At 38.9% G+C, this 16178-nt stretch overlaps 2 protein-coding genes across 5 annotated transcripts in view; one reads left to right on the plus strand and one right to left on the minus strand.

Moving 5' to 3' along the window:
- The window catches only part of recql (RecQ helicase-like), a 26881-nt gene extending 18921 nt beyond the window's left edge, over nucleotides 1-7960 (minus strand). For 2 of the 3 annotated variants that reach the window (XM_088645718.1, XM_088645720.1), the window contains exons 1-6: nucleotides 7830-7960; nucleotides 3655-3720; nucleotides 2418-2612; nucleotides 1593-1772; nucleotides 903-1009; nucleotides 337-535 (exon numbers count right to left, since the gene is read on the minus strand). In XM_088645718.1, the coding sequence (XP_088501844.1) occupies nucleotides 337-535; nucleotides 903-1009; nucleotides 1593-1772; nucleotides 2418-2612; nucleotides 3655-3670 (697 nt within the window). In that variant the 5' untranslated portion in view covers nucleotides 3671-3720; nucleotides 7830-7960. Of the gene's footprint in view, nucleotides 1-336; nucleotides 536-902; nucleotides 1010-1592; nucleotides 1773-2417; nucleotides 2613-3654; nucleotides 3721-6804; nucleotides 6998-7829 lie in introns of those variants that run through there. The other variant, XM_088645719.1, reaches the window with a different exon arrangement.
- A 167-nt stretch (nucleotides 7961-8127) lies between these two features.
- Nucleotides 8128-14804, plus strand: golt1ba (golgi transport 1Ba). 2 transcript variants are annotated; one of them, XM_088645729.1, is made up of 5 exons: nucleotides 8128-8287; nucleotides 9604-9695; nucleotides 11121-11299; nucleotides 12583-12664; nucleotides 13879-14804. In XM_088645729.1, exons 1-5 carry the CDS (start codon nucleotides 8263-8265, stop codon nucleotides 13915-13917), a joined length of 417 nt encoding a protein of 138 aa, XP_088501855.1. In that variant the 5' UTR covers nucleotides 8128-8262; the 3' UTR covers nucleotides 13918-14804. The 2 variants fall into 2 exon arrangements, with proteins under 2 accessions (XP_088501855.1, XP_088501856.1); XM_088645730.1 differs by lacking the exon at nucleotides 13879-14804 and adding an exon at nucleotides 12867-12890.
- Nucleotides 14805-16178: the final 1374 nt, after the last annotated feature.

The raw sequence follows: 16178 nt of genomic DNA on the forward strand, positions 1-16178 counted from the left end.
ACTGTCCATTAGCATGTAATGGTGTTAAACCTTAAGGCTCATGATAGCCTTAACATTAAGAAAAAAAACAATACAAATCGACATCTGTCAAGGAGTATATAAGGTTCTTAAAATATCATGTTTTTCACCCATCTGTTTTTTCTTCTTCTTAGGCCTGCTACTTCATTTGATTCACAATTCAAATGTTTTTTTTTCTGAATTAAAACACTGAATTAAGACTAACTTGTCATACACAATAAATCAGCTATAGCTCAAAAGCCAAGATATAGATATATACAGTAGCCCAGGAGAATAACCATAGCATGAACACAGCTTGGTGATGGAAATCATACATACCAGGTCTGAAATCATGTCCCCACTGACTGCAACAATGGACTTCATCCACTGCAATACGAGTAAGTCTGCCCGAGTGGTACGCTTTCTCCAGCTTGGACATAAACAACTTGCTTTTAGCAATTTTCTCTGGGGTTACATACAGGAGCTTGAACTTTGATGACTTGTCAAGCATTGCATTCTGTATCCATTTAGCATGTTCCTGAAATGAAAGACATGGAACAGAATCACGTTTGGCGTCATTCACTTGTTGTACTGATGTTGACAGGAGTCCGTTTTCAGTCTAGGGTCTCAAAATCAAAGACCTGAAAATTGAATAGAAAATAGAAGCATGTGTCTGTTTTTGTGATGGCCTTTCACCACAGAAAGGTTCTAATGTTTTGGATAGTGTTTTTTTATAGATGTAATATTGGTTATCAGTTGGAGATACCAATGTTAATATTCAAACAATTCCACTCTCTAATGCTCAGTCTCCTGAATGTGACAGCACAGGGCAGAAGGCACATGGCAAAAGACAGAGTAAAGGAGCCCCACACAGGCTCACAGCCTTCTACAACTGGACACATTACCTTGGTGCTGGAGGCATTGAGAGTAGCTGCTGAAATGCCCACTTTATCCAGGAACATAAGCTGATCCTCCATCAAAGAAACCAGAGGAGCTATCACAAGGGTAAAGCCTAAAATAAAGACATGGATTTTGATACTGATCATTTTGATCTCGCGAAGCTACCCTGGACCTGCTTTATACAATTTGAGAGACTGTGGCCCATGTCTAAATGGCCAAGTTTGAAAAATAATCCAAGAAATTTAGGAATATGTTGGGAAGAATACAAGGGAATTAAATTCATCTGGGGCTAGGGAGGAAAAAACACGTTTCTAAAAGTTCCTCTGCAGCTATGGCATATTCAATCAAAGATCCCAGAAGAGCACAGTTTAAGAGCTCCCAACACAGATTCTAGAGAGGGTCACAACCTGGCAGCTAATTCTAGTTAACAATGGAATTGTTAATTCTAAAGATTTGTGGTATGCTTTACAATTGCATGTCAGAAGGGATGCATATTCTACGAACAGCCTACGTTACAAAAATCATGCAGAGTTAAGAGGTTTATCATAAGCAAAACATGTAAGGACAGCAAGAAGTTAAAATAAATTGTGCACATAAAGGCCTAACAATTATGCCACAAGCAGCATGATACTAAAACTGCATCTTGGCAAGGTGTGCCATCTGCAGACTTAAACAAGCTGAGCTTCAGAGAGTACCTTCGGAGCACACTGCTGATAACTGGTAGCACAGGCTCTTGCCACCTCCTGTGGGCATGACCAGAAAAACGTCTTTCCCAGACATGGTAATGTTGATGATCTGCAGCTGCAGTGGTCGGAATGAGGACAGGTGGAACACATCGACTAGAGTCTTCTGGACCTTCTTGGACCACGGGAATTCTAGTTGGACATGTGTAAGTGTTTAACAATCCAGATATCGAAGGGGCCGACCACATAATTCTTGTTCCAATAAATTGAAGGAGGGCATCTGGCCCAACTAGCCCATATATGACCACAGGCACGACGCAATTCAAAAGTGTCTTAAAGAAAAATCATAAATCCATGTAACACCAGACTGCTTTAACATCCTTCAAAAAATGCAGTTTGATCCATTTCAGGCTTTAAACCCAGTGGTCTTATACTGTATAAGCAAAGTCACAATTTTGACAAAGTTTTGAAAAGTACAACAACCAGCTTCCTACAAAAGAGTAGGAAGCTGGGTATACATTATGTTTTACTTTATGGGTGTGTCTCTGCAGCTAAGTTAGCATAATTCTAAGCATTTATACATAAGTAACAGAAAACAACTGTCAGTAAACTTAAATACAACTGCATAGTTCTCTGTATTTACAGTACCTGTGTAGTACCTTTTGAAACATTTTGATCAAGACCAAGAGGGATGTATATTTCAACATTATTGTTCAGAGATGAGAGAAGATGAGTGATATTTATCTGTACATGCGGCACAAGAGTTGCATCTGTCATGCAATAAGAGTGCCATAAAAACCAAACAAAAAAAACACAACAAAATCAAGACATAGCAACCTTCTTTAGCGAAGCTCTGCAAATCCAGCTGCTCCGTTTTGCTTGGGCCAGCGCCTCTTTCAGAAGCCTGTTCCAGCTTTTTCTTCAGTCGGGATCTGGTGTCCCTGAGCTCAATCTCTCTCTCATGCAGCTCACTGATCTGCAACTCCACCACCTTGAGCTCATCGTCCACAAAGTTTAACTCCTGCTGTATTTCTGCAGAAGATGACAGGGACTCTTTGCATCATACTGACCTGAGCTCTAAAAGAGCATTCACATGTACCTGTAAAGCTGTTAGGTGATGGACACTAAAAACACTCATGTAATTCAATCTACTTGCGTTGCATGACTTTTTAAATTTTGCTCTCATTTCACTGCTCACAAAATACAAATCTCTGTTAACTTAGAGAAAAATCATAACCTATGGAAATGGAATGGTGATTTATTAGTTTACTGATATAGAAAAGTAAAATCTATAAATCAATGCACATATCGCATAAAAGATTTATAATTAAGATCAAACATTGAAACTATTTTAAAATGCTGATTTATTTTATGCCCACAACTAAGACTAATACTTCTAAACTACTAGTTTCACTGACCCTTGTATGCACAATTGTTGAACTACTAAAGAAAAAAATATACTATTAGCATGTTTATAAATCATTAGCTGATGTTTTAATCAATTTTATCTAAACCATTTGTACCCATTTAAACAGCACTACATTTTACTGGAGCAAACAGAGTTAAGTGCCTTGCATAACAGTATAACAGCTGTGCTTCACATAGGATTCTTTCCCAAAATATTTCAGTTACAACTCATAACCCTTAACCATTCTTTACATATTATATATTACTGTATATGGCAGGAGTGTGATTTACAGTTAGGTCTGACATTATTTGGATGCAAATAAAAACTGGATATATTAAAAGAAATTAGTTTATTACATTTTATAATACTTAAAAATACTTTATCTGCATAATCTATATTATTATGAATAATAATAGCTACTTTCATAGCAAGGTTAATGTTTTAGTGTGAAAGCTTTGGAATCATGAATTCCTTAGAAAGACATAAAACCAGAGAATCAAATACTCACATGCTAGTAATTGTTTACCACCACAGTGGAAATTGATTTTGATTACAGTGATAGATAGATATTTGCTTTCTTGGTCCACCAATCAAGTTGTGCTTACAAACAATCTAAAAGGAAATGCATTGTTTTTTCTTTCATGTTATATCAATATAAAAACATACCTTCAATACTCTCCATGTCATTAAATCTGTCTGATGGGTAAGGTTGTTTACAGCTTCTTTACAGTCCTGTGAGACATAAACAATGAGGCTAGTTTTTCCATTTTGGTCTCTTGCTTGACAAAAGCACAGATTAACTTGATAATTATAAAAAGAAAATAGCATGAATATTTTATGGGACATAGACATTAACAGAGAACATGAGGACTACAGGGCAACAGATTCTCACAAAAATAAATGATGAATGCTAAATTGTCCTTGGAGACTACTTCAGCCTTCCTTCCTACAATTAACACCTTTTTATCTCCTCTTGGAATAATGACTTGCAAACTAGTCTTACAGTCGTCAATCAGTCAAAACAAAAAGCAATTAATTTACGTTTGTTGTTAGCTACAACAGCTACTACTAGCTAGCAAACAAATTCTTACCCAGAAAGGATATGGGCATTATGCCAAAAACTGTATAACACACTAATAAATCAATTAGAATACTGTGTACAATTGTGGTCACCACATTATAGAAGAGATATTGTTGCTCTGGAATCAGTCCATAAAAAGGAAACCAGATACAGTCAGGGACTAAAAGGAATATCCAACACGGACAAGCTGATCTTTTTAGTCTGCAACGGAGAATACTGGGCGGAGCGGTGGCTCTGCGCCTGTGACTGGAAGGTTGCTGGTTCAAATCCTGCAGCTGGCAGAGGAATCCTACTCCGTTGGGCCCCTGAGCAAGGCCCTTAACCCCAACTGCTCCAGGGGTGCTGAACAATGACTGACCCTACACTCTGACCTCAAGTTTCTCTCCCTGTCTGTGTGTCTCATGGAGAGCAAGCTGGGGTATGCGAAAAGATGAATTCCTAATGCAAGAAATTGTATAGGGCTTATAAAGCAACATTATTATTAGTAGTAGTATTATTATTGCAGAGAGCATTGACAAAATGTACCCTGTGGATTTCTTCCAAAAGAACAATGAAACACGAAACAGAGGATACAAGTGAAAAGTATGTGAAAGTGCATTAAAACTGAGACCAGGAGGCAGTTCTTTAGCCAAAGAGCTGTGGAAGTATGGAACAGGTGGCTCAGTCATGTTGTTGAAGACGATACCTGGCTTCTTTCAAGAAATAGCATAATGAGAGTTTCACTTTCAACTATTTCTAAGAGTTCCCCAGCAATTCCTAGGCACCAGTTTGAAAATTAATACAAGGTGCCTTTTACCCTAGTGTTGGGGAAATAATATTTCCTGGCTCTTGGAGGGCACACATCACCTTCAGTTGGAGTACAGCATCCAGCCGGCTGTCATGCAGGAGTCATCATGCACCAGCAGCCCCACTACATCAGGTGGAGGAATGGGAAATGACCCCAGTGGAATAAAGGGAACTGCCATGCTTTCTAAAACGCTATCTGCAAGACTCCAATTAGTCAGAGCCTAGGTTTTAGGTCTCATCCAAAAGACAGAACCTAATACAGCACAGTGTCCCTGCTCATCGATTTGGAAATTCTAGTCCAGACAGAAGAGCGCCACGTACTGATCTTGCTACAACACTTAAAGTATCAAATGAATGATTAAACAGCTTAAACGCGATTAAACAGATTAAACGCGAAATGAATGATTAAACAGCTCTATGAGGACCGCTGCCGTGGTAGAATTCTGGCCATCACAGAGGACAGTCACCACCCCGGGCATGAGCTCTTCACCCCACTGCCCTCAGGCAAGAGATATAAGAGCATACGGACACTTACAACTAGATTCTTCAATGGCTTCTATCCACAAGCAGCGAACACATTTAGCCATCCCCCTCGGACCACACCTACACCATCACCATCTACCTCTTTATGATATCTTATCTATTGCACATCTCCAGTCATTGTTTACACATCTTTATTGTTTACATTCAAACTGTCTACATGTTTACTTGCACATTGTCTACTGTTTGTTTGTATATTGTCTTGATGCACTGTTTGCACTTTGTTTTGTTTTTTACACTTGTTTTACAATCGAGAGACTTTCTGCAAGTAAGAATTCCATTGTACCAGTACCGGTTACATATGGCAAGTTCAAGTTCAAGTATCAACCCAATTTTCTCTGGCATCTCCCATTGTGTAGATGGCGTCCTGGCCAAATTTCCCATTTGGCCTTTACCAGTCACTGCTGGCCTCCTAATAATTCCCATCTATGAACTGGCTTCATCACTCTGCTCTCCTCCCCACTGAGAGCTGATGTGTGGTGAGCGTACTGGTGCACTATGACTGCTGTTGCATCATCCAGGTGGGGCTGCACATTGATGGTGGTGGAGGGGATCCCCATTACCTGTAAAGCACCTCGAGTAGAGCATCCAGAAAAGTGTAAGGAATTTATGATGATGATGATCATCGCATAGCATCTGAGAGCTTACAAGATCAGGCTAGAGGTGCTGCTGTTATTCCTGTATTTTGTTCCCCAGTAATTTTCACAGGGTTTACCATTTATAGACAAGTAAACGCGAAATGAATGTTCAAGTACGGGACTTTCCATAACGTTAGAATTCACAACATTGATTAACGTTTTGACTGTGTAACAGGGTTTCAAACGCCCACTCAAGGAACAAAGTAAATCATGGACTCTTATCAGTCCATTAGTTATTACACCACAGAGTGTGCGGATGTGTCTAGGGACCCACCCTCGTTGATGTTTAGACAATAGCTTCCTATTTGCTCGCAGCTTAAAAGAAAAGATTCATAATAACTCATTTTAGAATAATATTCTGCAGACCTATAAAGCCCTTCACAGAAACCAAAAATTATCAATAGGGGTATGTGACGTTTCAGTTCAAACCACAACTTGTAAGAAAACACAACATTCACTTAGAGGCAGGATTTAAAGCGAAGCCATAAAAGGCAGGAGTTACTGTGCAGTAGTTGCTCCGCCACACAGCAAACCCATGTTAATCACTCAATTAGACAGATAATACTTTATTAATCCCGTAGGGAAATTGATGAAGATACGGGAATTAAACTACGGGGGAAAAAAACGTACTCCGGTTAACCTACCACGTTTGTTTAATTTCTGAGGGTGTGAACCTTTCTTGTCCTGTTCCCATTCTAAAGATAACGGCAGATTCCTATATTTTGCTAAATAAACCTCATTTAAAGAATAAAAAAAAATGGTTGGTCTTACTTCGGCAGTCTGAATTCCTCCTATAAATCAACGCAAGTAGAAAAGCGCCAAAAAGAAAGTAAAAACGGATCGTAATAGGACAAGGTAAATCTGCAAATGTACTCATGAAATACATCAAAAACTACCCTGACGGAGAAGTTTACTTTTAAAAGAAATTTGCATCCAAGGCCCCGCATTCCGATCAGCGAGCACCTGCTATTGGCCATTAAAACCAACCTTTGCAAGTCGGGGTTTTTTTTTTGTGCTATTAAGAGAGGGGGATTTCCTAGAACAAAAACTTTCTCTTTCATGTTTGAGTTTGGGTTTTTTTTTCCCCCAATCACATTTAAAATCTCACATAAATTTCTCTGATCATCGTGGCACAATACTGAAGAAATCTAACAAAAAAGACAAGATACTCCATTATTGCTGTACGAGTTAGCGCAACAACTGTAAAAACGCAGAACGTCAGAACCGTTAAGCGACGACGTGTCGGGACGCGTTTTTAATTCTCAAACCCCATCTCATTCCACGGCCTCATCATTTTTTAAAACTCAATGTATTAAGATTAGAAAACAAAGAAGCCCGCCGCATTTAAAAAATAAATAAAAATAAAATACGTTTTGCAATTGGTGGAAGAAGCAGACTCTCTTCAGTGATAACCAACTCTCCAAGCCGTTTCACTCCAGACCACATCAGTTTGGGCCACTGATCGTGATATTTAGCAACCTTCAATTCATACGTCTATTACTAAACTTATATTAAGCACGAAACCAAAAGGGGAATTCCAAAGTAATTACTTCCAAACCAGCTGTATTCGTATATCCATTCATTAAAAAAGGCTAAAATCTGAATCTGATACCTAAGTGACATTTGGTGGCACATGTATAGTTTTAAATGCTGACTAAAACACCGCTGCTCTGAGCGGCACGACCATTCTGCGTCTACTTAGAAGTAGCGAATTTAAGGCAATAGCCTTGTCTGTATCGAGACAGTTTTCCACGAGAGGCAGAGGAAAAACTCCCACAGCAGGTACCGATACTTACTGCTACTGCAGCTACCACTCCCGGCTCATTGTTTGGCTTGGTTGACTCCACACGGGAACGCCGGTTACCACAGCAGTTGACCTTGTGACTCGAAGCGCCAGCCAATCAGAGGGGCGGCCGAGCTCGAGCGGGCGAAGAAACTGATTCCATTTTGGCTCCACGCTAGCGTGCCTCTCACACGTAACAGGCAGCTTCTTGAGCCCAAATGGCGAAATAACTTACGTCAGTTGCATAACCTTTGGCACCCTAGAAACCTTCCTCTGATTGGGTTTCTTCCGGTGGACCAATGCCTGCAAGGGTTACTCCGTGAGTGCGTGGTTCCGGAAGACGTGGCGGCTGCAGTAGCAGCAGCAGTAGTCTGTGCTGGAAGTGCTTGTCTTTATTTATTGTGTTTAGCTGTTACCCTGGTAGCCTTTCATCCATCACTGCAAAAATGATCTCCTTAACGGATTCACAGAGTAAGGCAATGTAGTTTTACAGACGGGTGCTTTGAATTCAGTGTTTGTCTCTTTAGGTCTATAAACTGGGACTTGTGTTTGTGCTGTAGTGAATGAATGGAGACCTGGGGCCTGTGTTGTGTTAACTGCATCCAGTAAATGTTAATCATGCCTGTCTGCTTTTCCTTCTTGTATTCTTGGGTGTCCATTAGTCAAATGCTTCGGAACTTGAGACATGAACAGATTTGAATCATGTTACAGGTGGTCCCTCATATAGACACAGCTAGGGGGTTGTAGCAGAAACAGCCGGCAAGATGAAAAGTATAGTGCTTTAATTTCGCGGTTGCTCAAACGCTCAAGACTTCCAAACATGTAAATCTGGAGAAAAATATTGCCCTTCCGGTTGAGAACAATTTCGCGAAACCAAATCGGCGATTAAAAAAAAACAACTGCAGGTACCACCTCAAAAGTGTTGTCACATTGTCACATCTGTTTCTTTAAAGTAGATTAAAGATGTACTTGTTTTCTGCTTTGGGGTAGTTATAAACTCCGTTATCTGATGGGTGAATTTGGCTTTGCCTTCATAAACGATGTCGCGGGTATTACGCTTCTACAGACTAATCTAGATTTCGCTGCACTGACAGCCGAATCAATTTTAGTTGGGAAGGGACATTTTTAAGGCCTAACGTTTTAACTGGCACCGTTGTTTCATAATTAAAAGAAATATTGTGAAGCACTGATACAAATGAACCTTCTACTTGTTCCGATTGCATTTTTAATGAGTTTGACTAAGGTCATTAAAATTGAGGCGATATGACATATCGTTTCACAGCTACAGTATGTGCACGCATTTCAGTTTTCTAAAAAGAAACGGGAGATTGTTTTCCCTCGTAGAAAAGAGTGCATCATATAGTGACATATGATTCATTTTTGTTTTATGTGCTCATTACAAAGGTCTGCAGTCTTAACACCTCGATTGACCTCAGTACGTCAGCAGTAATGTGAAAGTGTATATGCATTTCTTCATTTCAACAGTCTTGACCTATTCATACTGAAGGATACAAAAAATTACACGGTATTTTAAAAAGTATGATTCTGTTGTGTCTTCAAAAAGCTCTGTACAAAATGTTGAATTTGTGTTTTTCTACTGTTTAAATAATGGAATTCCATGTTCTTTTATACAAAAACTGTATAGCAAAATTCAAAACCTAAATGAACATTGTAATTATCTTCTGAGCTTGACTCCTTTCATTTACTACAGTGTACTGCAAAGCTGTGATTTGACAAGTTTTGGTATTTAAATATTCTAATATCTTTCCACTTTCTCTCCAACCCAGAAATCGGAATGGGATTAACAGGCTTTGGTGTGTTTTTCCTGTTCTTTGGGATGATCCTATTCTTTGACAAGGCTCTCCTAGCAATTGGAAATGTAAGTTCTTAGTTCTTCCTCTTTGTAATACACTCATCAATTCTGTGCTTTTAATTGTTCCGAGAAACTGAGAAGCAAGTGTATTGATCATCCGCTCCTCATTGCAGTATAAAACTGAATAAAGCCTTTAATTTATTCACTTTAATTTAAATTAATAGTTGTTAATTTAAAAACATAATGGATTTAATTTGTGGCTGTCTGGTTATACACTCACTGGATACCCCCCACTACATACAACGTTCTTGTTGCCTCATTAATTACCTTTTGGATGGTATTACCTGTGGCAGAACCCTAGCTGGGTGTGAAATACTATTTCAGGGCTGTTCATAATGGACTTGTTTTCACTGTGCATCTAAACCCCTGGGCCACATCCTGAGGGTGACTGTGTGATGAACACGAATTGGCTTATTAGTCAATGAGAAAATGCTGCAACAAATAGAACCTTATAAACATTATACAGCTAACTAAAATAGAGAGTACAGGGGCATTGCACTGAAACAAATCTTTAAGTCATCTTGGTTAAGAATTGTTTGGAAGCACGGCAGAGAAATTAGCTTCATTTGCCTCCTGTTCTCAGTTTATTGGTACAAAACACCAAGTTCCGGTAAAATCTTCAGTATTAAAGGAAAACAAAGGGTGAAGGAAACTGTCACAGCTATAGTATTGCAGCCTCGCAGGAAAAGTAGAATCCGTAGGTAAAGAAAAATGCTGTATTTGACTTTCTGAGGTGATGGAAATACATATTTATTGGAGTATGAACTCTTTGCTTATTTCCACACACTGATTGTGAAACAATTGGTATTGGTCTTGTCATATTGGCAAGGATTTTTATTTTATGATTGAGAAATGCAGAAAAGACCTTTTATACAGGAGAGACTCGGTCCTTGGAATTTCTATAAAAAATGTCGGAATAGTAGTCTGTTTTCTGCATTAGGGTGATCAAATGTTCATGATTTCTGTGCAAATTTTTATGTGCTGTTGTTTAAACAAAATGTTAAAAGTTGAACATCTTTTTTTCAGAGAAAACCAAATAGGTGAAAAAAAACATTGAGGTCAGGTTCTGTTCAGAGAGAGGTGAATGTTTCTTTATTTCTTTTGTTTCCCCTTTTTTCTTCTGCATCATAACAGTTTAATATTTGTTTGATGTGCTGCCTGAGTGACCTTTTCAGAATCCCTGCTTGTGCGTCCAGGTGCATCGCTCTTCGATAAAGAACCCCACTCAGCACAGCCCGCTTAGGTGTCTGTGCGGATCAGCGAATACGAGCCTGGACACTGCGTGCAAGCTGGAAATGAAGAGTGATTCTGAGAGTGCAAGGAAGGCCCGAGACCGGGAGAATCCTCATTAATAAGCGGGGCTTGGTTGAGGCGAGACCCCCGGCCCCATCTTTTAAATCCGTCTCTCTCTCTCTCTCTCTCTTTCTGCAGATTCTGTTTGTGGCCGGCTTGTCCTTCGTTATTGGACTCGAAAGGACATTCAGGTTCTTTTTTCAGAAGCACAAAATGAAAGCCACTGGTTTCTTCCTGGGAGGCGTGCTCGTGGTGCTGATCGGGTGGCCCATGATTGGAATGATCTTGGAGATCTACGGATTCTTTCTGTTGTTCAGGTAAGAGGAGAGGTGGTGCCTGCAGCATTCCTTGTCAAGCCGCAGCAAAGTTTTTACTTTGCTTTTTCACAGACATGTTTACCCTTTGAAATCACATTTTAAAAAATGCTCTTACTCGAAGAGTGCAGCCATACCTAGAAGACTAGAGTGCAGTAATTGTTCTGTTTCTAATGTCCAATATAATATTTCCACATGAAAATATAACTTTTTTTTATCGTTCCATCGAGTTTTGGTGTCTGTCCCAACACTCCAGAAATAAAAAACAAAACTAAAATATACTGCACATGATATAAAAAGCCTTTTCCTGTGTACACATATTGTCTGGACAGCCCTCCACTGTGTCCATTATCCTGTGTAGTGACCGGGGATAGGGATGTGCTGACATACTGACGAGCCTTTCTCTGAATTCCCGTACTTGTGCTGCCAGAATGAACCATGCCATATCAGATATTTAGATATTTTTTTTTACTTGTTACGTAATTGATTGAATTTAAGCTTTTGCTTTTTACAAATCCATGAGCTCAAATGTTTTTACTAGACATGTTAATTGAATTGAACCAAGTTGCCTTCTCTGCAAATTGCCACTTTCCATGCTGTGCTTTAGGTTTAAAAGATATAGAAATCCAATTTAAAAAGCAGCAGTGGCCGCAGAGCCTCCTGCTTTGTAGCCTGAGCTCTTCAGATCCTGGATGATAAGGAAAGCTGGGCCTGGTTAGTACTGGAGATGGGGGCTGCTGCAGTGGCGTTGGTGGACCAGTAGGTGGTGCTCTTCCCTCCAGCCCAGCTTTTTTAAACCAGTGCCTCAGCACGATGACTGGGTACAGTGTGGTATAGGAGGTGCCATCCTTTGGCTGAGACCTTAAACCATGGTTCTGTCTACATGGTCATAAAAAATTCCAAGGCATTTTTTAAAGAAGGCGGAGGCAGTATTAACCCCAGTGTCCTGTCTAAATTCTACTCTGGGATTGTTCAATCTAGCCTTCCTAAAGTTCTCCTTTAATTTACTTGCTGAAACCAATTATTCACTTCTCCACCTGTTGTAACGTGTGGTAGGGCTCCTGATTTATAATGGTGGCCGTGCATCACCCTACTGGGTGCTGATGTCTGTGGGTGGATGAACGTGGTCCCCCTTTACTGTATATGTAAAGCGTTTGGCTTTGTATATGTAAGAAATGAAAATGCTTATTAAAAATACAGGAAAGGGCAAGGAACAAAAGTTTTGTGGTGAAAACATTGCAAAAAAAAAATCAGAAAAAAGGTGATTTCTCCTCTTTCTGTCACAGGGGCTTCTTTCCAGTGGTTATTGGGTTTATAAGGAGAGTGCCAGTCCTAGGATCTTTATTGAATTTACCAGGAATCAGTGGGGTACGTATTAGTTATACTTTGTCATGCAATACATTTTGTGTTATTACTGTAACAGACTTGAAGTAAATAAATACTAAAACTAGAAAATACTTTTAAGTTTTTTGTTTGATGACTGAATGGCATCATTGCCATAGAGGCCTTCTTATTGAAATGTACATGTCTTTCTTTAAAGTAAATGTAATTCTGTAATATTTTTTTAAAGCCTACGTAAGGCTGAGAAGAGAGTCTACAGTAATGGTCAGTCACTGTTCATCTTTCATTAGGTTTTCGTACTGCATGAATATCCGGTTCCCTCCATTGATACAATATATAGCCACACTTTAGTTGTGACCTTTGGAATATTTTACATTTCACAAAAAAGTGACTTCTGCATTTCATTACCTTGTTTATTTTTGTTTTAACCAATTTGTATTACTTCTTTTTGTGTTTACATAATAGTTCTGTTCAGCATTTATAATTTAGGCGGAGGGGATTGATTCTACTGAATGTGTAAAAGGTCTAGCTATAATGATGTCCCTGTTTCTTAATTAAATGCACACACTGTCAGGTTGTTTTCTGTTCATCTTAAATTACATTACAGATCGACAATCTATAATGTATGCACACAGTGCAAAGATTGTGGCATCTGTTTCTGACGCTGCCTGGCGATACAGGAGTCAAAATGTTGTTAGGAAAGCTAAAGTGTCTAAATTAATTCTTGGTTAAGGAGTGAAAACGTAATTAATGTAATTGCACAATTAGTAGCCTTTCCCTTGAATTTAATTAAGAAGCAGAGGCTATTCAAAAGGCAGGTACTAGCCTGTCCAAGCCAGTGATTCTGGTCTAACTGACCACTCAGTACATTACACTTTTGCAGATGAATCCTGAAGGTTTTATAAGAAGCTTGTCAATTTGCGATACATATTAAAGGCCACGGTGAACTCGGAGAATGCACCCACGTACAACTATATTTTTATTATTTTTGGAAAATATGCTTAGGTTCTTCTCAAGATTTTATTTTTGTCATGAGATAAGAATTTGAACCTTAAATGGTTTTGTCACTGCGTCTTGAAACAAAGCAGCGTTTGAATCATGCTATCCTGGGTGTATTTGTTTTTGTTCCTGCAGTAGGTTATATTTACAGATGCTTTGATTGTATGTATACAGCCTTGTGATCTGAAAGGTCAAGAACGCAATGTCTAATCACATTTTCTTCGGCGTTTCTTCTTTTGCAGTTTGTGGATAAAGCTGGAGAGAGCAACAACATGGTATAACGGTTACTTCAAGTTTCTTTGGAAATTGCTTTATTTATAATAGTTTCCTAAAGTAACTTTATCCCCCCATTTTTCAGATTTCAACCAAGGAGTTCATGTCAGGAAACCCTTTATTTTGTTTCAGTTTGAAGAAATTGAATTTCATTTGCTTTCCCTTTTGAATAGTTGCAAAACTTGCTGATGTGCCAAGCAAGTCTGCAGTGTGACTGCTTTCATAGTTTTGAAAGTGTATTGGATGCCCGTTGCTACCTTATAATAATGAGGGGACACAGTTACTCTGAAGGAATGTCTAGCACAAGGCACAGATTATGTGTAATGTTACATGGTCCTTTGCTATAAATGTTCTTTCTACACATACATTTATTGTGGAAGATAGTGACTGAATGAAATATACCTGGCTGATCCTACTTTAAAATTGAACTGTTTTAGAATGTACATTCTAAAGGCTACTGTTGAGTTACTCCATTGTACATCGGTTTCTTTGAAGATGGATTTGGACTTCTGTTACAACATGATCATACAACATAATCAGCCATGCTATTTTGCTGTGCCTGCACTTACTTCTCAGTTGGAGAAAGCCTGAGTGCTAGAAAACAAATAATTTGTGTTTGTTTTATTTAAGTGCCAGAACCAGCAGTTTTTCCTTTCTTAAGTACAGTAAATGAATGCTCCTGTGTAATATAACCTGCAATGTATCTATGTAAGTGATACAGGAAGGTTGGACTGCATTAAGGTTTTTAAAATACGATTTGGGTCACTTTTATTAGTGTAAAGTATTAAAAAACTATGTTTTGCTGTATGGAACTTTTGTAAATACACATTTAAAAGGAATAAGAGTTGTGTTTTTTAAGACAATCCCAATAAATACTGCTGTATTCTGAGAAGAATTGCACATTGTTTCTCTAGTGTTGATGACAATAATAGGTTAAAGTCATCACTCATCCAGTAAGGTTTTCCTGCTTGTTGTGGCATGGGTTCCTTAACGTTGATATTGTTGGATGTGTTTTATCAATGAATCTTTTTATCATTAATGTTGTCTGTTATTTTTTTGTAAAATACAACATTACTTAAGAAAAGTATTATTCAAATATGTTGACAATACCTTAATCTTTGAGAAAACACATGCAGACAATACAGTTAATCCTAAATTTACATAAGGGCAACCTTGAATAAGACTAAATTTATGTGACTCGGAATGCACTCTTATACTATGGGTTTTCTCCTACAACTGGTGTCATTATTGCATTACTGCAATAGTAAAAATTACAGTATTACTTCCACTGTATAGTATTGTAGTGTTCTGTCCCCCTGATAATGGGCTCATGGGAGAGTTGTTTATACTTCCTAATCTACCCCTGCTAATAGGGCTTCACTAGGAATAACACCACCCATGAATTAAGTGTACTGAAAGGATTATGAACTGTTTTAGTCAAATTGTGGCTTAGAAAAAGTTCAAGTGGGTAGCTGCGTCAACTTCTGCGGGGCTGCAAAGGAACGAGTAAAAGTTAATTCCATGCTGAAAAGAGAAGAAAAGAAACACATAGTTGTTTCTTTTCTTCTCTTTTCAGCCTGATATAACCTCTTACTTGTTGCAAAATTTGGCTTAACCTGCTTGGCTGAGGTCTAAGCTCCTGGCCAGGGGACGAGGAGGCTTGGACCCCCTTCCAAAAAGGCTGAGGGGTGACCAAGGGGCAGCGGCAGAGGTGGGAAGGAAAACATGTATTCAATAGAGAGAAGGGGATGACATACCGTATCTATAAACTTTAGATGAGGAAATGAAGCCGAGTGTCATTGCGAATTACAGACAGTTGAGGCTGATTGAACCTGGCAGTTGTCTTCAGTCCCAAACTTTTAGAAACTCCAGGAAGGTAGACCTCTTCCTTTTGTCTTTTACTACATGGGGTGTGAGCTAATACTATGTTCTTTCTCTCTCAACACCTCTCAGTGACTAGCAGCACCTGTTAATTATTAGGGGCGATATACTGCACCCAGGGCCTGCATCCAGCTGTCCTGCTTCTACTTCTCAATGCACGATTTCTAAGGGACAGAGGAACAACAGCTACAGTACTTTAACAACTAAACTCTAAACCAAGTAAAGAACACTGCAAAAGAAATGACATAACTTAGAACTTCACATGCATTCCTAGTGTTGGCTTGCTTCTCGCATAACTAGAGCACTTTTCAGCTGTGAGGACAAGGGTAACCTTGCAGACACAGTGGGAATTATTCCTGGCATTGCACCAGTAAGAGAACATCTGCAC

Source organism: Lepisosteus platostomus, chromosome 9 (genome assembly GCF_059453375.1).
Source record: "Lepisosteus platostomus isolate fLepPlt1 chromosome 9, fLepPlt1.hap1, whole genome shotgun sequence".
NCBI classification, from domain to species: domain Eukaryota; kingdom Metazoa; phylum Chordata; class Actinopteri; order Semionotiformes; family Lepisosteidae; genus Lepisosteus; species Lepisosteus platostomus.